The 22,180-nt window shown below is 46.1% G+C and overlaps 1 protein-coding gene across 1 annotated transcript in view; it reads right to left on the bottom strand.

Moving 5' to 3' along the window:
- Positions 1-382: 382 nt before the first annotated feature.
- GRIK5 (glutamate ionotropic receptor kainate type subunit 5) overlaps positions 383-22,180 on the bottom strand; it is a 66,096-nt gene continuing 44,298 nt past the window's right edge. The window contains exons 8-20 of the mRNA XM_087940103.1: positions 21,735-21,896; positions 19,733-19,885; positions 18,695-18,799; positions 17,078-17,185; positions 14,430-14,633; positions 13,339-13,452; positions 11,926-12,035; positions 9,441-9,614; positions 6,136-6,301; positions 4,388-4,613; positions 3,554-3,682; positions 1,791-1,912; positions 383-868 (exon numbers count right to left, since the gene is read on the bottom strand). Coding sequence (XP_087796229.1) covers positions 512-868; positions 1,791-1,912; positions 3,554-3,682; positions 4,388-4,613; positions 6,136-6,301; positions 9,441-9,614; positions 11,926-12,035; positions 13,339-13,452; positions 14,430-14,633; positions 17,078-17,185; positions 18,695-18,799; positions 19,733-19,885; positions 21,735-21,896 — 2,130 coding nt within the window. The 3' untranslated portion in view covers positions 383-511. The remainder of the gene's footprint in view (positions 869-1,790; positions 1,913-3,553; positions 3,683-4,387; positions 4,614-6,135; positions 6,302-9,440; positions 9,615-11,925; positions 12,036-13,338; positions 13,453-14,429; positions 14,634-17,077; positions 17,186-18,694; positions 18,800-19,732; positions 19,886-21,734; positions 21,897-22,180) is intronic.

Below are 22,180 nucleotides of genomic sequence, written 5' to 3'. Positions count from 1 at the left end.
GGAAGGCCAGAGGTCCAGAAAACATGGAGGGCAATTTGGAGGAGAAAACTCTTCTTGAAAAGTAGATTCGTTTCGAGATCTCTTCTCTCCCCCCACCCACCAACCAACGTGACTCACTCTGCTCTTTTCTTGTCGCGGCCCAGACAGACACACCCTGGAACCACCTGAAATTGGGGTGGCGGAGAGCGAGGGGGGAGAAGGAGGAAGGGACCAGGTATGAGTACCTCGTTCCCGTAGAAGGAGAGCGACACTCAAAAAGGGGAAACACCCCCCCTCCCCTGTATTTTGGAACGAGGAGGTTGGGTTTCTTTCTCCAGGCCACTTGGAAGGAGAGCTGCAAACCTCCGCAGCCCCCAAGGGCGAGGGTCCCACAGGGTCCCTGGGTGGGTCCTCCCAGTTTTGGGGTCCCTCGTTCAGGGCATACGCATAGCGTACATCTCTAACTGCGGGCACCTCCGCCCGGGGAGCGAAGGCAACAAGGAGGGAGCTGAAAAGCAAGGGCAGGGAACAGTCACTCCTGCTCGTTGAGTTCGCGGGGGGCTCCCCTCCGTGGAGTGCCTTCTTCAGGCGGCAGGGGCCCCCGGGGCGGCGGGGGAGCTCCCCGAAGAGTCTGGATGCGCCGGCACTCGTGGCAAATGCGGACGTGGGTACAAGGCCTGGGGGTCTCTTCCAGCAGGCGCTGAGGGCCCGGTTCTGTCACTAAAGTCCCCGAATAGAGTTTGCCGTTGCTGAGGCGCATCTCCCGGACAGAACGCAGCGAAAGGCCCCCGCGGATGGGGTAGTGACGCCGTCGCCGTCGGGAGCGAGTCGGCTTGCGGCAAGAAACCGCGTGACGTAGCTCCCTCAGCATCTCTTGACACACCGAGATCTGCAGGAGGGGAAAAGGAGACCAGTCAGAATATCAGAGGAAGCCAGGATCACGTGGCCACAATTTTCTTGTCAGCTTCCGACAAACAAAGTCATTGGGGAAGCCATCAGGAAATCGGAAGTCCTGGAGATCGTTGCTTAATGACCTGCAAGGTTCTTGTTTAACAGCAGCAATTTGGATTGCCAAAACTTCTGTCGCTGAGCTGTATTGTCATGTAGCGTCACATAATGATGGCAATTCTGGTCCCAATTGCCGTTGTAAATTGAGCATTACTTGTACAACCAAATACAGGTGGTCCTCACTTAATATATACCCATTCAGTGACTGTTCAAACTTAACAACAATGCTGAACAAACGATACTAACAACCAGTCCCCATGCTTATGTCAGTTGAGAGATCACATAAACACCATTTGTGACCTTGTCAATAGGGAAGCTGGCAGGTCACAAATGGAGACCATGCGACGTCCTCACTTAACAACCGTTTAGGATTTGCTGAATGGTGGCAACTGGAAGTGCCAGAAATTCCATCACTAAGCATCATGGACACATGATGACACACTTAGAAACAAAAATATCCAATCCACGCTATTGTTGTTAAGCGAAGATTGCCTGCACTCAAACTAGTGCCATTCTCGAAGCGTCAGTAATGTTGTGGCAGAGATTGTGATCCCAATTAGAATTTTGTGGGGCAGAAACTTCAGTCACCTAGTTACTATCTTTGAAAACATTTATGGAATGCAGTTTCGGTTTTGCAAGCTCCCCCCTCCCTTCCTGTTGGCAACTCTAAAAAGACCATAGAAATATTTTATGAGTTGACATAAGAGATCTTTAAGCATGTACGGCTTCCTTCAGTTTCCTAGCCTTGGCCTTCCTCCTTTCTCTCCCCACTCTCCCTGCACCCGTCCCCAATTTTCACTCACCTCTTCGTGCTCCGCTGAGCGCCGGGTGGCCCACACAAATTCCATGACAGCCACAAAGACGGCAATGATGAGTCCACAGATCAGCACCACAAATATTCCTCCAATGTTCTCCATCCCCAACCCTGGAGTAAAGAATGATGTGTGTATGATACAAGTTGTTAAGTAAGGATAGGAGACACCTGACCATGGATGCTTATGTCCCGGAAGGACCGTTAATCCTCGACTTACAATCATTTGTTTCATGGCTGTACAAAGTGGCAATGGCCACTTTAGTATAATAATTATTATTAATCTTCTCATCACTCCTTATCACCCATCCCCTCCCACTTGTGACTGTATGACTGTAACTTTGTCGCTTGTGTCCTTACGATCTATATTGACTGTTTCCTAGTATGATTTGATTACTTATTGTACCCTATGACTATCATTAAGTGTTGTACCTGATGATTCTTGACTCTTAATGAATGTACCTTTTCTTTTATGTATACAAAAAGTATACAACTCTGTTATTCTATTCTATTCTATTCTATTCTATTCTATTCTATTCTATTCTATTCTATTCTATTCTATTCTATTCTATTCTATCCTATTCTAATGTTCTATTCTATTCTCTATTCTAGATAGATAGATAGATAGATGATAGATAGATAGATAGATAGATAGATAGATAGATAGATAGATAATCTTCTCATCACTCCTTATCATCCATCCCCTCCCACTTGTGACTGTAACTTTGTCGCTTGTATCCTTATGATTTATATTGACTGTTTCCTGGTATGATTTGATTGCTTATTGCACCCTATGACTATTACTAAGTGTTGTACCTGATGATTCTTGACTCTTGACAAATGTATCTTTTCTTTTATGTACATTGAGAACATTTGCACCAAGACAAATTCCTTTGTGTGTCCAATTCCACTTGGCCAATAAAAGAATTCTATTTCATTTCATCTGTAAGAGGTTCGAGCTTTTCCTGTCTGCAATCTCCTTTTATGGCCACAAGAGGCCGCTTTTGCAAAACTTACATCTGGGATTGCAAGTAACACCTCCACCCTCACCATGAAATACAGTTCATTTAGTGACCGTTCAAAGCAGTGGTGGGATTCTACCAGTTCCCCTACCAGATCGGTGATCGCGCACTTCGCACGTGCGCAAGCACCTTTCCAAACACCAGCTGAGGCTCTGCTGCGCTAATCAGCCGAGAAGAGAAAGAAAAGTGCAGAGGCAGGTGGGAGGCCCCGATCCTGGGCTTTTCTCTTCCTTCTCCTCTCAGCTGATCGCCGAAGATTTATATACACTTTTTTTTTTCTTTTACTATCAGTTGGCAGAACTGGGAGCATTTTTTGCTACCGGTTTGGTGAAACCGGGCTGAACCGGTAGCATTTCACCACTGGTTCAAAGTCACTACAACTTCACTGGGGAAAAAAAAAAAAAAAGGTGACTTATGACTGTTTTTCACTCTGACCACCGTTGCAGGATCCCTCTGGTCACGTGATCAAAACCCAGCCGCTTGGCAACTGGTTTCATATTTATGACGGTCGTCGCAGCGTCCCAGGGGGTGTAGGGGTGTCACGTGATCTGCCTTTGCGACCTTCTGACAAGCCAAGTCAGTGGGGAATCCTGTAAATTCCCTCAGCCACCATGTAACCCGCTTAAGAAATGCAAGGATTCACTTAGCGACTGGGGGGGAGGGAAGAAAGGCCGTAAAAGTGGGACAGACCCGCTTAACGGATGTTCATGTTTTCTACTGGTTAATGTCTGACCTTTGGCCCGATGGTCTTCCTCTTTGGGGCATTTGCTTCCTTCCCACCATTTGCGTTTCAGGATTTCCAGTCGGTTGTTTTCCTGAAGCTGCAGAATGGCGAGGGTGATCTCGTCCCGGAATGGAGAACCTGCGCGAGGAGGATGAGGGGGCAAACCATGAGGCAGCCATCAGCTTTCTTCTCTCATCTCTTCCTCCTCCTCCTCCTCCTCCTCTCCTTCTTGTCCTCTTCCTCCTCTTCCCTCTTTCTCTTCCTCCTCTTTTCCCTTCCTCCTCTTCCTCTTCCCTTTCTCCTCCTCCTCCTCCTCTTCCATCTGTTCCTCCTTGTCCTCCTCCTCCCCCTTTCTCCTCCTCTTCCCTTTCTTCCTTCTCCTTCTCCTTGTCCTCTTCCTCTTCCCTATTTCTCCTTCCCTTCCCCCTCTTCTTCCCCCTCGTCTTCCCCCTTCCTCCTCTTCCTCTCCCTTCCCCTCCTTTTCCTCTTTTTTCTCCTCTTCCTCCTCCTTTTCCTCTTTCCTCCTTCTCTTTCTCCTCCTCTTCCTTCTCTTCTTTCTCTTCCTCTTCTCTCTTTCTCCTCCTCCTCCCCTTCCTCCTCTTCCTCTCCCCTCTTTCTCTTCCTTTTCCATCTGTTCCTTTCTTTCTTCCTCCTCCTCTTCCTCCTCGTCCTCTTCCTCCCCCTTCCTCCTCTTCCTCCTCCTCTTTCTTCTTTCTCCGATTCCCTCTCCTCCTTGTCCTCCTCCTCTTCCTTCTTCTTTTCCTCCCCCTCCTCTTCTCTCTCCTCCTCCTCCTCCTCCTCCTCCTCCTCCTCCTCCAAGCCGAACTAGTTACCACCGCTCACCCAGGGGCATCCCAATGCCATAGCCCTTGGTATCTAGTAGCCCCCCGATCTGGGTAAGGTTACAGTTGAGCCTCCGGTGATATTCATTCATCGTGCTCTCCAAAAGAAAGGCGTATTTCGAATTCAGCACCCGAGCAATTCCCTCTTCCGTGCTCTTTACGAAGACACTCGGTTGCTTTGAATGCATGTAATTCCACATGCGCTGGTAAGTTTGATAGCGAGAATTCTGATTGGGAAGAGAGAGGAGGAAAACCTCGGGAAGTTTAATGGGGCAGATGGACCGTTTTCAGGCACAGTGTAGTAGAATGACTCATACTTTTATTATTTGTTGGCTAACTGCTCTTGCAAACTTTATTTTCCAAGGAATTTATAATAGAGACACATATTTCTTCTCCTGCCTCTCTAATTTATCTTCCCAGCAAATAGGCGTCTCTCAAAATTGGGAGGGAAACTGGTCTCATTTTGCTTCAGCTTATCATTAAAATCATGAGCCCTTTTTGCTGTGGCAGAACCAGAAAAGTAAGGCAGCTTTTAAGAAACTCTTTAAAAGGGGGGGAAAAAAAACCCCCAAATTATACAAGCCAAGCTTTTTAAACATGGCAAGGCCAAGGCGGTCTCCTTATTAAAAATAACGATGGCCTTGCAGACTGCAACAAGCTGGGCTTTTTGGATCAGGATAAAAACAACCCAATTTTCAGAGATCTGAGTAAAGCAGATGTGGCTTCTCCTTTTCTGTCATCAAGGCCTGCCACCTTGTCTGATGATTGATTTCCCTTCATTAATGTCTCTCGGAGTAGGGACGGCTGCTGTTACTATGGATACAGGTTGCCAGAAGAAGGGAGGAAGAAGGGAGGAAGGAAGGAGAGGAAGAGCAGGGCAGGGCGAGAAGAGGAGGGAAGGGGAGGGGAGGGGAGGAAGGGAAAGGAAAGGAAAGGAAGGGAAGGGAAGGGAAGAGAAGAGAAGAAGAAGAGAGAAGGAAGGGAAGGGAAGGGAAGGGAAGGAGGGAGGGGAGGGGAGAGGAAGAGGAAAGGAAGGGAAGGGAAGGGAAGGGAAGGAAGGGAAGGGAAGGGAGGGAAGAGAAGGAAGGAAAGGAAGGAAAGAGAAGAGAAGAGAAGAGAAGAGAAGGGAAGGGAAGGGAAGGGAAGGGAAGGGAGGGGAGGGAGGGGAGGGGAAGGAAGAGAAGAGAAGAGGAAGAGAAGAGAAGAGAAGAGAAGAGAAGAGAAGAGAAGAGAAGAGAAGAGAAGAGAAGAGAAGATCCGAACAGACTGGTCAATAAACAGACTCAACCATTATTTCAACTGGGAAGGTGTAAACTTCCTAGACCAAGAAAAATCTAGGAAATTCTTGGAATTCTTCATCATTCAGACAAATCAGCCCTTAACTGACACATAGAGATATACCACATTTGCACACCATTCGAAAAAGACCATAAAAAACCCAAAGAAAGACACAGAAAAAAGACCAGCCTACACCCAGATAAGAAGGAATTAATACCAGACAAACAATCAAGCAGAAAGCAATGCCCTCATCAAAAGACTACAGAGGTGTACAACAGGGCCTTTGCAACTAACGCACGTGGACAGCGGAGAGCTACAACGGTAGTTAGCTTTTTGCTTCTTCGGGGAAACTACAAAAGCTCTGCCATGCCCAACCACCCGGTAGCCTCCCTCCCCTAAGATGGCAGGGGTTTAGGGAAGACAACCCTCAGCAGCCCAGCCGTGAAAAAGTAAAGAGAAAACGACACTCACCTGGAAAAAGGTCATGGTGGAACCGGCATGGATGGTGCCGTATTCAATGTTGGTTTGATCGGCCAAGTCGTCCGCCGATTCTATAGGCACCTCCATGCGCTGCACGGTGAGGAAGGCAGCAAGGTTGGCCGTGTAGGAGGAGATGATAATCAGAGTGAAGGCCCACCTTTAGAACAACAACGAGGAAACCCGGTTTGATATATTTTTTTTTAGAGAGAGAGACAAGGACAAATCTCTACTTTTCACTTTCAGCGTTGACTTAAGGTACAAGTCTTGGCAAGACAACTCTTTACGTGGGTCTCCTAAGACTGCGGTCGCAAATCTTTCCAGCGGTGGTAGAAGGGGGAGAGAGGGGGATGATTCTACACAAGCAGTGGGCAAGGGTGCTCACATGCGCAGCTCCATTTGTGCAAGTGGTGGGTGCTTGCACAAGAGAAGTTTTTTCCAAGGCACCCGAAGGCCAGACAAGGAATAATGGATGGAAACTGATCTAGGAGAGATTCAACCTGGAAATAAGAGGAAATTTCCTGACAGGGAGAACAATCAACCCGTGGAACAGAAGTTGCCTTCGGAAGTTGTGGGAGCTTCATCACTGGAGGCTTTCTAGAAGAGACTGGACGGCCATCTGTCAGAAATGGTGTAGGGCAGTGATGGCTAACCCTGGGCCTCTCTCTGGGCACGCAGAGGCCTCTCTCTGGGCACGCAAGCCATCGCCCCGGCTCAGCTTCGTCGCGCATGTGCATGCGCGCCTCCCACCAGCCAGCTGGTTTTCAGGTCTCTTCTTCAGCGCATGCGTGGGAGGGGTGAGGAGGTTGCACACACATGTGCAGGGGCAGGGGGGCGTGTGTGCATGGGGGGAAGGGGGTGTGCGCAAGGCACACACACACACACATTGCATTTAAGGGATGTACGTGTACAGTTTGGGCACTTGGTGCCAAAAAGGTTAACCATCCCTGACCTGCGAGCCTTGGTGGCACAGTGGTTAGAGTGCAGTACTGCAGGCTACTTCTGCTTACTGCCGGCTGCCTGCAGTTCAAATCCCATCAGGCTCAAGGTTGACTCAGCCTTCCATCCTTCCAACGTGGGTAAAATGAGGACCCAGATTGTTAGGGGCAATTATGCTGACTCTGTAAACCAGAGGTCGCCAACCTTTTGGACTTCAGGGACCACTAAACTTATAATTTTAGATCCCAGGGACCACTAACTGGTTCTGTGGGCGTGGCCTAATTTGTGGATGTGGCTTGGTGGTCATGTGACTGGCTGGGCATGGCTTGTATGTAAATATTATAAATATTTATATAAATATTGATTTTTTTTATAAAAAAGAGCAACTTTTACCCAAAATCAGGCAAAGCAGGCAGGCAAATAGAGTAGCTCACAGAATCACAGATTCATTCAGAAATCTATCTATCTACCATTGGCTAGCTCAGTCTGTCACAGAAAATTTGCTTGCAAGCAAACTCACAAAGTTAACTCACAACACACCATGTATGTAAGTATTAATTTTTTGATATATATAAAAAGCAACTTTTACCCAAAATCAGGCAAAGCAGGCAGGCAGATTGAGTTGCTCACAGAATCATTGAGTGATCTATCTATCTGCCATCGGCTAGCTCAGTCTCTCAAATTTGCTTGCCGTGAGTCTGCACTGAATTTGCCTGCAAGCAAACCTTCAGTCCTGAGGGAGGTTCGGCTGTGCTTAGCTAGAAAGCAAGAAATCCAACCATTTCCTGCTTCCTAGCTAATCTAAATCTCCCGGCACAGCAGAACAGATGATGGTCAGAAAAAGGAAAAATAGCAACTTAGCAGACAAGTTTTCCGGGTAAGGAGTGAGTGGGCGGGAAGAGTTCCCACGGGCCATGTGGGCTAAGCAGCCTTGTGTTTCTGCGCAGCCTGGATTAACTGCTTTAGGGGGGTGCTCTTGGGGTGAGATTTCTCTGCGGCCCACGAAAATTTTCTCACGGCCCACCGGTTGGAGACCGCTGGCTTAGAGAGGGCTGTAAAAGCACTGTGAAGCAGTATATAAGTCTAAATGCTATTGCTGTACACTCTGATATACTGCAATTCCGTCTTAGAAATCATCATTGAAAAAAGAAAAAGAAAAAAGATTGCCTATTGCATCAACATGCCACAACCAATATGCCCTTAATGTACAATCCCACAGATGAAGTGTTGTTCTCGCCAATTAAAATTGCTCCCCACTGATTAATCAGCTAAAGTTTTAGTGCCAATTAAGCTCCCAATTAAGGATTGCTCATTAGGATTCCGTTAAAAAAAAACACATCGAAATCTGTAGGTGATGGCACGATGTATTTAAGAGGGCACTATGTTCCAGAGTGGGGGAACCAACCACCACAACAACAACCATCGTCCCCAGACATTAACTATTTCAAGGTAGGTGGAAGATAAGAGCATTGTGATTTTTTCCATACCTGTTGCAAGCAAAACACAGGCGGTCCTCAACTTACAGCAGCTTGTTTTAGTGACCGTTCAATGATACTACAGCACTGCAAAAAGGGACTAAAGGTTTTCACGCTTACGACCGTGGCACCGTCCCCATGGTCACGCGATCCAAAATTCAGATGCTTGGCAATGGACTTGTATTTATGACGGTTGCAGCGTCCTGGGGTTACGCGATTCCCCTTTTGGGAGGACCTTCTGACCAGCTTCACTTAACAACCGTATGAATAATTTAACAACGGAAGTGGTTCGCTTAGCAACCGTGGCAAGAAAAGTTCCTTAAAATTGGAGCCAAATTCCCCATTTTAACAAATGTCTCGCTTAGCAACAGTAATGTTGGGCTCAATTGTGGTCGTAAGTCGAGGACTGTCTGCACTCCATGCAGTGGGTGGGGAAGACGTTGTGCAATTTTCTCTGCATGATTTCTCTCTTTCAGCCGGCTCGGTTGTTGGTCATATAGTTTAGTTTAGAAGCCTCTGTGGCGCAGTGGTTAAGAGTGCAATACTGCAAGCTACTTCTGCTGACTGCCGGCTGCCTACACTTTGGTAGTTCAAATCCCACCAAGGCTCAAGGTTGACTCAGCCTTCCATCCTTCTGAGGTGGGTAAAATGAGGACCCAAATTGTTGGGGGGCCATTATGCTGACTCTGTAAACCGCTTAGAGAGGGCGGTAAAGCACTATAAAGCGGTGTATAAGTCTAAGTGCTACTGCTATTGCTATTTACTTCATTGTCCTTGCACCTTGTACAACGAAATTAAATACCATCTTCAGTGTACATTATGACTATGGAAATAAACACAGACACGCAACCTATATGTATATTCTGTACATTGAATGTTGCTTACCAGACGCCGCTGACACAACGAGTAGAAAGAGCTCGGGGCATAATTTCTGATCCCTGTTGCATGAAGCCCCCAACTGGGAACCAGAGGCTGTTTCCCAGTGTGTACTGGTTTTCCAGGATGTTATGACGCTCCCGGAGACAAGGATGAGGGTTGTACCATTCGTAAGGACTCAGCCTGTGGAAGGAAGAAACAGTTCAGACGTCTTCCCCTTTATTAAATTTACATGCTGCCCGCTTCTCACTCAACAAAGCAACTGAGAATCTCTACAGACTTTTAGCTATACGATTTGGGATGAACCTCCTTGGAATGGTGTGGGGATAGGAATGGATTTCCAGAGGAAAAAATTGCAGACTACGGGAACCAGGAGCAGCACTCAGATGACCCTGGGGGCACCGATAAAACCTCCAAGTAGCCTCAAGGACTCCCTAAAAGGATGCAAAGGACCGGCGGTCTGCAAGGAGCATAAATCCTTCCATTCCCCACTATCCTGTCAGAGCTGAAGAAGCTTCTTGGAGGAGAAGCGAAACATCTTCAAAAGAGAAAAAAAACAAGAAAATCCAGTTGCCTCCTGAAAAAAAAAACAGCACCTTTGGGACAACCATCACCTGTAGAGAATCTTTACCGATGACTCTTGTACCTTTTAGATGTCAGATCAGGTCCTCACGAGAAGGACCAGTTAAACTGATTTACAGGTTGTCCTTGCCACCATTGGTTTTGTGACCGTTCAAAGTGACAACGGCATGTCCTTTGCATCCCACGGTTACCTGATCAAAATTCAGAGGCTTGGCAACTGGCTGTCAACTCATCAAATATTTCTATGGTCTTTTTAGAGTTGCCAACAGAAAGGGAGAAAGGAGCAGTGCGACCGCTTGCAAAACCGAAAGTGCATTCCATAAATGTTTTCAAAGATAGTAACCAGGTGACTGAAGTTTCTGCCGCGCAAAATTCTAACTGGAGAACATGATCGATGACTCTTGGCTATGGATGTGTCCCATTGGAGAATATGAATTATGATACACCCACGGGGTAGGGGAGAAACCAGGGTTAAGGGCGACAATGAATGATGTGTCTCAGAGTCGGCTGCACTCAGGCAGTGCCGGACATGTTAACTTTCAATAAATCCTTTTGAAGTTTGGCTCAAGGCTCAGGATTTAAATGGGGGTGACTGCCGGAATCCTGACACTGGCAGGTATTTATGACGGTTGTGGTATCCCAGGGTGATGGGCTCCCCTTTTGTGACCTTCTGAGAAACAAGGTCAAAGGGGAGGCTAGGTTCACTTAACAACCGTGTTACTAACATGGCTCACTTAACAACTGGGGCAAGAAAGGTAATAAAATGGGGCCAGTCTCACTTAACAACTGTCTCGCTTAGCAATGGAAATGTTGGGCTCCGTTGCAATTGCAAGTTGAGGACTATCTGTATTGCTACCCATGTGTATCTACAGGAACATTCTCAACTAACAGTTAACACCTGCTAGGAGCTAGATAAGGGTCCACAGAATGCAAAGGGAATTGGCTTTAGTCCGCTTGTGGCTATGGAGAGATTCTAGGCTGCTTCCTCTTTTGACTCCACCTCCTCCTCCTCTATACTAGCCTATTGAAAAGAAGTTTTACAATGGTAAAACATTAAAGCATTAAAGCATTTTAAACTGTGTGTTTTAGATTGTAAAATTTAAAGTGTAAAATTAAAAATATATTTTAAAATGAAATAGTAAAACAATACTACGTGTAATGGGATGTGGGAAGGATCATGGAAAGACCCACAGACAGGGGAATGGTCAGATGAGAAGCAGTTTAGCACACAGAACAGACCCCCACTAGTTCTTTGGGCTGTAAAGTCAAACTTATAAGAATGATACTAATCTTGCAAGGTGTTCCATCCAGAAAGCACATCCAGATGAACTCATTCTATTTTATTGTAAGATGAGAATCAGAAAACAGAATCTTGCAAGTCTGAAAGTACATTTCTCCCCCATCACCTATACAGTCCCAGAAACTAGGGAGGGTTTGAGACATTTGCAACACTCCTATTTCTTCTGCGGGCTAATAATCATCTCTCTAACAAAGACAAGGGACAAAAGAAGTTTCTGTAAAATTTTAAGAAACCTGAAGTGTGAGCTTACTTTTTCTTGCTTCAGAATTATTCCCAGGTAGAATGCAATTACTTTATTAGAACTTTATTAGACTCAGGCTAGTCCTACTTGCTGACAACAGATCACAGAACAAAACAGTGTTCCAAGAAGAAGCAACTGAGGCTGTGTGTCTCAAGCTTGGAAATTTGAAGATATGTGAACTTCAACTCCCAGAATTCCTCAGCCAACATGTCTGGCTGGGGAATTCTGGGAGTCAAAGTCGACGCCTCTTAAAAGTTGCCAAGGTTGGGAAATGCTGATCTAAAGAATCCACACTTGCTGGAGATGACACTTATGATGCCTTGGATGTGGCACCTTCAGTCTAAGGTGAATCTCTCATAGGTGGGACTTACCGGGCAGCTAGAAAGAGGACGCAGCTGACCGCAAGATAGGCAAGAAGCATGAAAAGCCAAACAGCTGGGGAAAAGGGGTCAAGGAAGGAAAAATAACCCGGTTTGCGTCCCTATGGAAGAAAAAGAAAGATTAGAATAGGTTCACTGAAGCATTTTTTGAATTTCCTTATATCAAGCGTAGTTCCAAAGAGTGTGTTGCATTAAATATGTTTTTTGCAAACTTACCAACTTCTAGATAAGTGGAAATCTCTCTCTCTCTCCAATTCTGTCTTTCTCTCTCTCTCTCTCTCTCCCTTTTTCTTTCTTTCCCTCTCTCTCTTCTCTCCCTTTCCCTCTTTCCCCCTTTCTCTCTCTCCCACTTTCTCTCTTCTCTCCCTTTCTCCCTCTCCCTTCTCTCTCTCTCCCGCTTTCTCTTCTCTCTCTCTCTTTCTCTCTCTCTCTCCCTTTCTTTCTTCCTTCTCCCCTTCCTCTCCCTTTCCCTCTTCCCCCTTTCTCTCTCTCTCCCTTTCTCCTCTCCCTTTCTCTCTCCCCTTCTTCTCTCTCTCTCTCTTTCTTTCTTTCCTCTCTCTCTCCTCTTCCCTTTCCCCTCTTTCCCCTTTCTCTCTCTCTCCCCTTTCTCTCTCTCTCTCTCTCCCACTTTTCTCTCTCTCTCTCTCTCTCTCTCTCTCTGTCTCCCCCTCCCTTTCTCTCTCAGTCTGTGTGTGTATGTCCATGTGTACCTCCAAAGTCCTAGCACCATTTTGGGGGGTTGGGGAGGTTTTTTTGGAAATGATTTGCAATTGCCTCCTTCCTAAATTTGAGAGAGTGACTGGCTGAAATTCACCCCGTTAACTTGGTGTCCAAGACAGGACTAGAACAACGCTCAGTGCCTTGGTTTCTAGTCCAGTGACCTTAGTAACTGCACCAAACTGGTTCTCTATGAGTGGACTTAGTTTCAGAATTCCAGGCTGACTGGGGAATTCTAGAAGGCGAGGTCCATCCAACTGGAAGTTTCCAAGTGGAGGAACCTCCTGCATTAAATATAGCCTTATTATAGGTAATAGGTACAATTTTGTCACCACCTCTTGACTCAGCAGAACTAAGGTAAGGCCTGAAGGAAGTGAGCCATGGTGGCGCAGTGGTTAGTGTGCAGTACTGCAGGCTGCTTATGTTGATTGTTGGCTGCCTGCAATCTGGCAATTCACCGGGCTCAAGGTTGTCTCGACCTTCCGTCCTTCCGAGGTAGGTAAAAGGAGAACCCAGATTGTTGGGGGGAAGAGGCTGACTCTGTAAACCACTTAGAGAGGGCTGTGAAAGCACTGTGAAGCGGCATATAAATCTAAGTGCTCTTGTTATCAGCCCAGTATTCTCCCAGATCATCAGATAATCTCCGACTCTTCTCCCCTCCCCTTTTTAAGATGGAGTTGTACCTACCATGTGTACACGGTACAGGATGCTGATTCCCAAAGTCATGAAGGGCTTGGAGAAGTCGATGACTTTCTCGCGTTCAGCTGTGATGGTGAAGGCAGCCACCGCCAGATCAGCTTTCTGGAAAAACAAACCACGGGGAAGGCTAATTATCATGTACGTAGAAGAACACCTGCTGTTCCCTAGGCCTTCACTGGCTGGTTGGAACCCAAGCAAAGGCTACAGGTTGTCCTGGACGGCTCGTTTAGTGACCATTCTAAGTTACGATGACTTATCATCCTGTTTCACACTTAACGATTGTTCATCGATGTTCAAATCCTTGGCAACTGACTCATAGTTACGACCCTTGATGCGTCCTGTGATCCCCTTTTGCGACCTCCAGATGAGAAAAGTTAATGGGGAAGCCAGACTCGCTTAACAACTGGGTCACTAACATAACAACTGCAGTGATTTACTTAACGACTGTGGCAAGAAATGGGGAGGCTGCAAGAGTTGTTAGTGTGACAAACAGTCCTACTTAGCTGTTTACGGGGCCATTGTCATCTGAACAGCCACTAAATGAACTATTTATTGTAAGTCAAGGATTATCTGTAAATCCTTTGATTATTTTAACAGCATTGATCTGAGCTACCAGGTGCGGTGGCCTAGAGGCGGCACTCTCGCCTCACCATCAGGAGGCTGTGAGTTCGATTCTAGGTAGAGGCCGATTATTTCTCTCTCTGGGCACACTGAGAATATGTCTGCTGGGGGCAAAAAAAACCCTCTGCATTGGCAACAGGAAGGGCATCCGGCCAGCTCAGCTCTATTCCGTTGCCCAGCCTCCATCCTGCAAGGGATTGTTAAAAGAGATTGATTGGTCTGAGCTCTTGCTTGCAGCAATCTCAAAAACTGCTAGAAAAAGTGGCAGCGAGAGACAGCAAAAATATGTTACCTCTTTGATGCTTTCTTATCCAAATGTTTGGATCCAGATTTGGTTCGCCTACAACTGAGTAATTGTTGAGTCATTTTGTGGACGGCCTTCTCTGGATAAGCCCACCCACAAACAAATGTTCAATTGCGGTCTAACCCATTCAGATCCTAGAAGCAAAGATGCTTACTCTGTTAATGAGTTCTCCCACCATGCCGGTCCAAGATCCGTTGGGTTCAGGAGCCCCGTAAAGCCCATCATCCACCAATTTGATCTGGAAACGGAACTTAAGGATGTCGGCAAGCTCGTGAAGCATGTCCACACAGAAGCCTTCATACTGTGCAGGACCGGATAGTGCCTGGAAGTTTGCCCGACGCATCACGTAGGGGTTCTCCTGTAAGAGGGAAATCCAGGGTATAATATGAGGTGGCATGGTCTGGCTGAGGAATTCTGAGAGTTGAAGTCCACAAAGTCGTAATGTTGCCAAGTTTGGAAACCCTTGAGCTAGTAGATAACAGACAACTGTCCTCAAGATCTGACATATTTTTGATAGGAGAAACCCAAACATATACAATAGTCCTACTTCTTCCTATTTTTTCCCACAACAACAACCCTATGAGGTAGTTGGGTTGAGAGGTGTGATTGGCTCAAAGACAGACAATTGGCTTTCATAGATAAGGCAGGACTAGAACTCAAGAGTCTCCTGGTGATTGGCCCAGAGTCCCCCAGTTGACTTTCATGTCTAAGGTGGAACCAGAACTCAAGAGTCTTCTGATGATTGACCCAAAGTCCCCCAGTTGGCTTTCATGTCTAAGGTGGAACTAGAACTCAAGAGTCTTCTGATGATCGACCCAAAGTCCCCCAGTTGGCTTTCATGTCTAAGGTGGAACTAGAACTCAAGAGTCTTCTGATGATCGACCCAAAGTCCCCCAGTTGGCTTTCATGTCTAAGGTGGAACTAGAACTCAAGAGTCTTCTGATGATTGACCCAAAGTCCCCCAGTTGGCTTTCATGTCTAAGGTGGAACTAGAACTCAAGAGTCTTCTGATGATTGACCCAAAGTCCCTCAGTTGGCTTTCATGTCTAAGGTGGAACTAGAACTCAAGAGTCTTCTGATGATTGACCCAAAGTCCCCCAGTTGGCTTTCATGTCTAAGGTGGAACTAGAACTCAAGAGTCTTCTGATGATTGACCCAAAGTCCCTCAGTTGGCTTTCATGTCTAAGGTGGAACTAGAACTCAAGAGTCTTCTGATGATTGACCCAAAGTCCCCCAGTTGGCTTTCATGTCTAAGGTGGAACTAGAACTCAAGAGTCTTCTGATGATTGACCCAAAGTCCCCCAGTTGGCTTTCATGTCTAAGGTGGAACTAGAAATCAAGAGTCTTCTGATGATTGGCCCAAAGTCCCCCAACCAGTTTTCATGTTTAAGGCGGGATTAGAACTCAGTCTCCTGGTTTATAGGCCAGCACCTTAATTACTATGCCAGACTGACTCTCTGAGCTATTGGTCAGATGCTGTCCATCAGATGGCCATGAGAGGATGGGGTCGCTATTCCTTTTTCCTACCCCTTCCCTCTTTCTCTTCCTCTATTTCTCTCTTTCCTTTCCCATTCCTCAGCCTACTAGAGAAGCGAGCCATGGTTTTCCCCCAGATATCTGTCCTAACCACTTACAGAGCACTTCTGAAATTAGCTCAAAAGCGCTGGTCCCTGCCTATATTCTGGCGAATGTTCTAGAGGAACCAGCCACATCCCTCCAGAAACTCAACAACAGCACATCATAACAACCCAACAATCTGCGCCTTTTATTTCTCTGTACCCACTCATACACAGAAGGATGGGCATTTCTTTTGTGCATGAAAATCACAGTTGCAATCACGGCTCTTCACTAATTTGCCTAATTCTTCTTGTTTTTCCCTCTCCTCAACTGAAGCATGCTTGTCATCAGTCCATTGTAGAGAAGTACATGCCAGACATTAATTATTGTTTACCCCTCACAACTGCCATCCCATTTTCAGCCTAAAGGATGAGCCGTAAGAGTTTGCCCATTTCAAGAAGCCGCTTCAACTACTTTTTGGAACTGAAGAACTACTCCAAAGTATTTGGAGGAAGTCTTCACTATGTAAAAGGAAGTATGCCATGATGTGAAAAAGACGTTGAGACTACAACAGAGCAACAAAGGTGATTAGGGGACTGGAGGCTAAAATATACAGGTTCAGGAACTGGGCATGGCTAGTCTAGTGAAGAGAAGGACTAGGGGTGACGTGATAGCAGGGTTCCAATATCCCAGGGGCTGCCCCAAAGAAGAGAGAGTCAAGCTATTCTCCCAAGCATGTGAGGGCAGGACAAGAAGCAACGGATGGAAACTCATCAAGGAGAGAAGCAATTTGGAACTGAGGAGGAATTTCCCGACAGTGAGAGCAATTGATCAGTGGACGGGCTTGTCTCCAGAAGTTGCGAATGCTCCAAGTTTTCAAGGAGGCTGGAAAGACACTTGTCTGAAATGGTACATAGGGTTGGCTGCCTGGGTAGGGGGCTGGACTAGAAGGTCTCCAAGCTCCCACCCGACTCTGTTAGGATGTTATTCACCTTTCACAATCGTCTCTGTGATTGGAATCAAGGCACCACCAAACAGGAAAGAGGAAATCAAGGAACCTCCCTTTCCCACATGAAACACTTCAAAACAAGCTAAAAACTCCCTTGCGTTCACATCTCCAAGGGCCCCCAGTTCTCCTTTGCCTGCTTGGATGACTTTAACCAAGTCACCTGCACAACTATCGAAAGCCTGCTTTTTCAAAAGGTGGAGAAATACCCCTGAGAATAAGGCAAGGAGGGCGCTTACCAAGATGGTGGTGATGACCAGGGTCTTATTGGTAAGGCTTTCTGAGACGTTGATATCCAGCGTTGTGGCATTCATTGCAAGAGTCTTGTTGGAGTACCACACCCCAATCTGTTGAGAAAGAAGCCCTGGTTATAGGTTCTGTCATGCCCTTGTTGGAGTCTGATTCCTGAGTGGGGAGACTGAGCAGCTGACAGGGAGTGGGAGTGTGGCGCTGGTGGCTGTGGAGGAAATGGGGGAAGGGCACAGTCTGGTTGGGCCTTCAGAGGAAGACCCAGGGCCACCCCCTCTTCATCCTAAGGTACACAGGGAGGAACGGAGAAGGGAGCAATGTGGCTTACGGGAGAGAAAAGGGCCCTGATCCCTTTCATTTAGTTGCAGATGGAGAGCAGGATATAAGTGGGGCATTTTATATAGCTCCTGGAAGCAAAGTATGCATTATCTCTGTTAAGGCTTATTATCCTTCCAACTGTGGTTGCTGCAATATCTTGTGAAAGTCTGCAATTTTTCATCCTGGCCTGCTGTGTTAATTAGTTCAGCGTGGTTTGTGTTGGGGGGTTTTGGGGTGTGTTTCTAATTATCTTTACTTTGGGTTTGGACTGCATTTATTCCCCTTTGTAGACTGTTATTGGAAGAGTTTGATATCCAGCCGAGGATAACTGGACATTGGGGCCCAAGTTGGAGGCATTAAAGGGAATTTGTGACTTCGTTATTTTTGTGTCACACCCCAGGTCATCCTAGGTTCTTGCTAGAGTTACCCTGTACACAGGCAGTCCTCGACTTATGACCACCATTGAGCCCAACATTTCGGTTGCTAAGCCAGACAGCTGTTAAGCGAGTCACATCCCGTCCCACAGGTGTGGCAAGAAAGTGAATCACTGCAGTTCTTAAGTGTGTAACACCGCTATTAAGTGAATCGGGCTTCTCCATTGACTGCTTGTCAGAAAGTCACAAGAGGGGATCACGTGACCTTCCGGAGACACAGCGACAATCATAAACAGGACGTCAACTCATAAAATATTTCTATAGGTCTTTTTAGAGTTGCCAACAGAAAGGAAAGTGGGGGTGGGGAAAGGGGTTTGAAAGAGCAGTGCGGCAGCTTGCAAAACCGAAAGTGCATTCCTTAAATGTTTTCGAAGATAGTAACTAGGTGACTGAAGTTTCTGCTGTGCAAAATTCTAACTGGAGAGCATGACTGATGCCTCTTGGCTATGGATGTGTCCCATTGGAGAATATGAATTACGATACACCCAGGGGGTGGGGGGAAACTAGGGTCAAGGCTGACAATGAATGAATGATGTGTCTCAGAGTCGGCTGCACCCAGGCAGTGCTGGCATATTAACTCCAAATAAATCCTTCTGAAGTTTTGGAAGTTTGGCTCCAGACTCAAGATTTAAATGGAGGCAACTGCCAAACTCCTGAAACAGGAGCCCATTGCCAAGCATCCAAATGTTGACTACGATGGCTGCAACGGTCACCCTGGTGAAAAATGATTGTGTCACTTTTTTTTCAGGGCCGTTGTAACTTTGAACGGCCACTAAACAAATGGTTGTAAGTCGAGGACTGTCTGTAATCTTTGCAAAAACAGGGCATCCTAAGCTCAAGCGCTAGTCATCTCACCTCCCGGTGTCCATGTCGTCCTTTTTCCAGAATTCTCAGGGTATAATTGGTTCTTTGACCCTTGCTGTTGAATTCCACGCGTCCCGTCAGCCCATCATACTCTACCTAGCCAGGGATGGAGTGACAGAGGAATGGAGTGCCAATCGAAGAAGACAAAGAGAGAAGAACACAGGAGAATGAGAGTGAGGCACAGCCAAAATTGGCTCACAAGTTACAATTAGCTTGAGAAGGAAAAACTCGGGATCTCTTCATCTCCCAAATAAAGAAGGGAGATTATCCCATGGCCTAGGTCAGTGGTCTCCAAACACTGGCCCTTTAAGACCCGTGGACTTCAACTCCCAGAGTTCCTCAGCCAGACATGACCTAGGCCATTGGATGGTCTGGCCGGCTGAGGAATTCTGGGAGTTGAAGTCCACAAAAAGTGCCCATGTTTGGAGACCCCTGACCTTGGACACTGGATAGTTTGGCAGGCTGAGGAATGGCTGGCTAAGGAATTCTGGGAGTTGAAGTCCACAAGCATTAAAGCGGCCGTATTTGGAGACCCCGGTGCTAAGCTGTGCCACAGAAATGTGGTAGTAAAATAGCCCTTGAGGGTTTTTAATTTTTTCTTGCCAAATTTTGAAAAGGGAGGGGAGGACTCTGAAAGGAAAATGGGAGGACACCTTCCCATTTTGGCTGCCTTTATAAGACAACACCATTGACAAAATTGGCAGACAGATTCAACCCAAATGCTAAATTTGGATAGTTTTATTTCTGGTGACCGACTTGTGCACATCCACTTAATTGGATAAATTTTCCATCCGTTATTGCAAGAGCAGAAAAATCAGTGGCCACATTTCTCTTAGGGAACCTTGCGGGGCAGTTGGCGTATTTGCTCCAGCTGAGAACATCTGACCTTTGTTTGGGCAAAAAATCTAACAAGACAGACATCAACGCTTACACAACCATGTCACGTATTTCCTTGTTCTTGTTTTGTTTCTTTTTTTTAAAAAAAAAGTGGTGGAGGGAACTGTCATTCCAGGAGAAGCAGCCACTCACCATGCGTAGGTAGTTCATCAGGCTGGTTCCATGTTGCCAGATGTTAGCCGATGTGCAAGCCAGGGGCTTAACCCCAATCTCCTGGCTACGGTTCAATTCCCGCACGGCACTCACAACCACATGTACTGCGTCAAACATGAGGGCTGCTGATAGCTGGAGGGGAACAAAAATAATTCAGCTGCTGCTAATTATGGCATTTGGGGAGGGGGAGGGGCACAGAGAGGACCCCCTCCTTGCTACCCTGTTCTTCCAGAGCTATTCTTCCTTTGGCTACAACGCGAAAACATCTGTGCAGCTGCAGAACGGGAGGCGGGTTGGATGAGTCAGATAGTGAGTGTGGATGTGCTCCACCAGGATGAAGTCAACCTGATCTTGAACAATCTCTACAAGTCAACAGTGGAGGAGTGTTTATTCTGAAGCTTGCCTGAACAGAAATAATTTTAGGTAGAAGCAGTTAGGAATCGCCGCAGTTAAGAATCCATGTCTTCTCAGTTGACTTCAGCTGTGGTCTTCAACCCAACATCTTTTGTTTGTCAACTCAACAATCCATCTTTCCTCAACCCAACATCCTTTGTTCCTCAAACCAACAATCCATCTTTTCTCAACTCAACATTCCTCAAGCCAACAATTCATCTTTCCTAAACCCAACATCCTTTGTTCCTCAAGCTAACAACCCATCTTTCCTCAAGCCAACATCCTTCCTTCCTCAAGCCAATAACCCATATTTCCTCAACCCAACATCCTTCCTTCTTCAAACTAACAATCCATCTTTCCTCAACCCAACATCCTTCCTTCTTCAAGCTAACAATCCATCTTTCCTCAACCCAACATCCTTCATTCCTCAACAACCATCTTCCTTCAAGCCAATAATCCATCTTTCCTTAACCCAACATCCTTCGTTCCTCAACCCAACAATCCATTCTTCCTCAACCGATAATTTGTTCCTCATGCCCCCAATCCATCTTTCCTCAACCCAATATCCTTTGTTTCTCAACTCAATAATCCACCCTTCCTCAACCCAACATCCTTCCTGCAGATGTTGTATTGAACAAAGCTGAAGTCCATCAAGAAGACATAGATTCCTAACTGCATAGATTCCTAACTTCTCTTGTCTTCCACCCAGCATTCTTCAGATGTTAAAACTGCCAGACAATTTCCAACTCAGAATTTCAGCCAACGTCAAAAATAAATACCTATCAACATTATCTCTTCCAATGAATATCCAGGCAAATAAACTCTTGCTTATTTACAATGTCATATTAATTTCCATCTTCAAGAAAGCAGTCATGCTTTTAGCAGTTGAGAAGAGTTAGCTTTCCCTTCTCTTCCTCTTAATGAACTACAAATTATGATATATGATAGACTGAGCAAAACGGACTCAAACTTCAGATCAAGGCAAGCCAGGGGTAATTTTCTACAGGCATTTTACTTGCCTGCCAATTTTATTTAATAGTATTAGAGGCTCAGTTGATTTTGATATACTAAGAAATTGAAAACAGAGTTAGGGAACAATCCTCTTGTCCTTTGGGTGGAATTAAGGATAGGTTAGAAAAGTGGGTTCTTGTCAACAGCAAATGATAATAGTTGATAGATCCATCACAGATCTGCAGACATTCCTTTATAAATCAACTGAAGATCACAACTCTCCAAAGAGAAGGATGAGGGATAGTCATTTACCCACAAATATGTAGGAGTCCCCAAACTTGGCAACTTTAAGACTTGTGGACTTCAACTCCCAGAATTTCTCAACTGGCTGTTGAAGCTGAGGAAGTTGAAGACCACAAGTCTTAAAAGTTATCAAGTTTGGAGGCTCCTTATCCAGAGGACCCCAGAAAGACTATTATGATTCTGTGATTGCTATTTTGTAGCTCCGTTTGTAAGAAGAAATACACCACCTTTTCAAATCCCATGGTCCTTATTTAGCTAGACAGTCCTTCACACACATGCACCCATCTAGTCATCTAGTCATTTCTCCATCCACATACTGGGTTGTCACACTTACTGCCGGTCCTGGGTAAGGATTGAGTTCACAGTTCTCCCGCCATGACATGTTCAGGCTACGGACAAATTCCATATAGAAAGGATGGCTGGTGTTGAACATGGAGAAGCCCAGGACATTGGAATGTTCATCCACAATTCCATCCAAGTGCAAGATTGGGAAGTCCTAGAAGGATGGGGAACATATTAGTGGACCGAACTTCCTCTTTAACATACCTTCGAAAAGGTCAACCGAGGTCAACCTGGGAAAGAGGGACTGCCCAAGGAATACAGAAGGGAACCTAGAGATCAACACCAGGAAGTTCAAAACATTCTTAAAGATCCATCTCATCCTGGGCACCCCCCTTTTTAAAAAGTATTGCCATCTGGTAGATGGTACAGGACATTAAAAACAAGGACAAATGTACTAAAAAACAGCTTCTATCCCAGGGCAGTAACTCTATTGAATTC

The sequence above is a fragment of the Pseudonaja textilis genome, chromosome 10 (genome assembly GCF_049901715.1).
Source record: "Pseudonaja textilis isolate UNSWEBS1 chromosome 10, rPseTex1.2, whole genome shotgun sequence".
Lineage (NCBI taxonomy): Eukaryota > Metazoa > Chordata > Lepidosauria > Squamata > Elapidae > Pseudonaja > Pseudonaja textilis.
The sequence above is the reverse complement of the archived record's forward strand: the minus strand, read 5'-3'. Positions and strand labels throughout refer to the sequence as shown.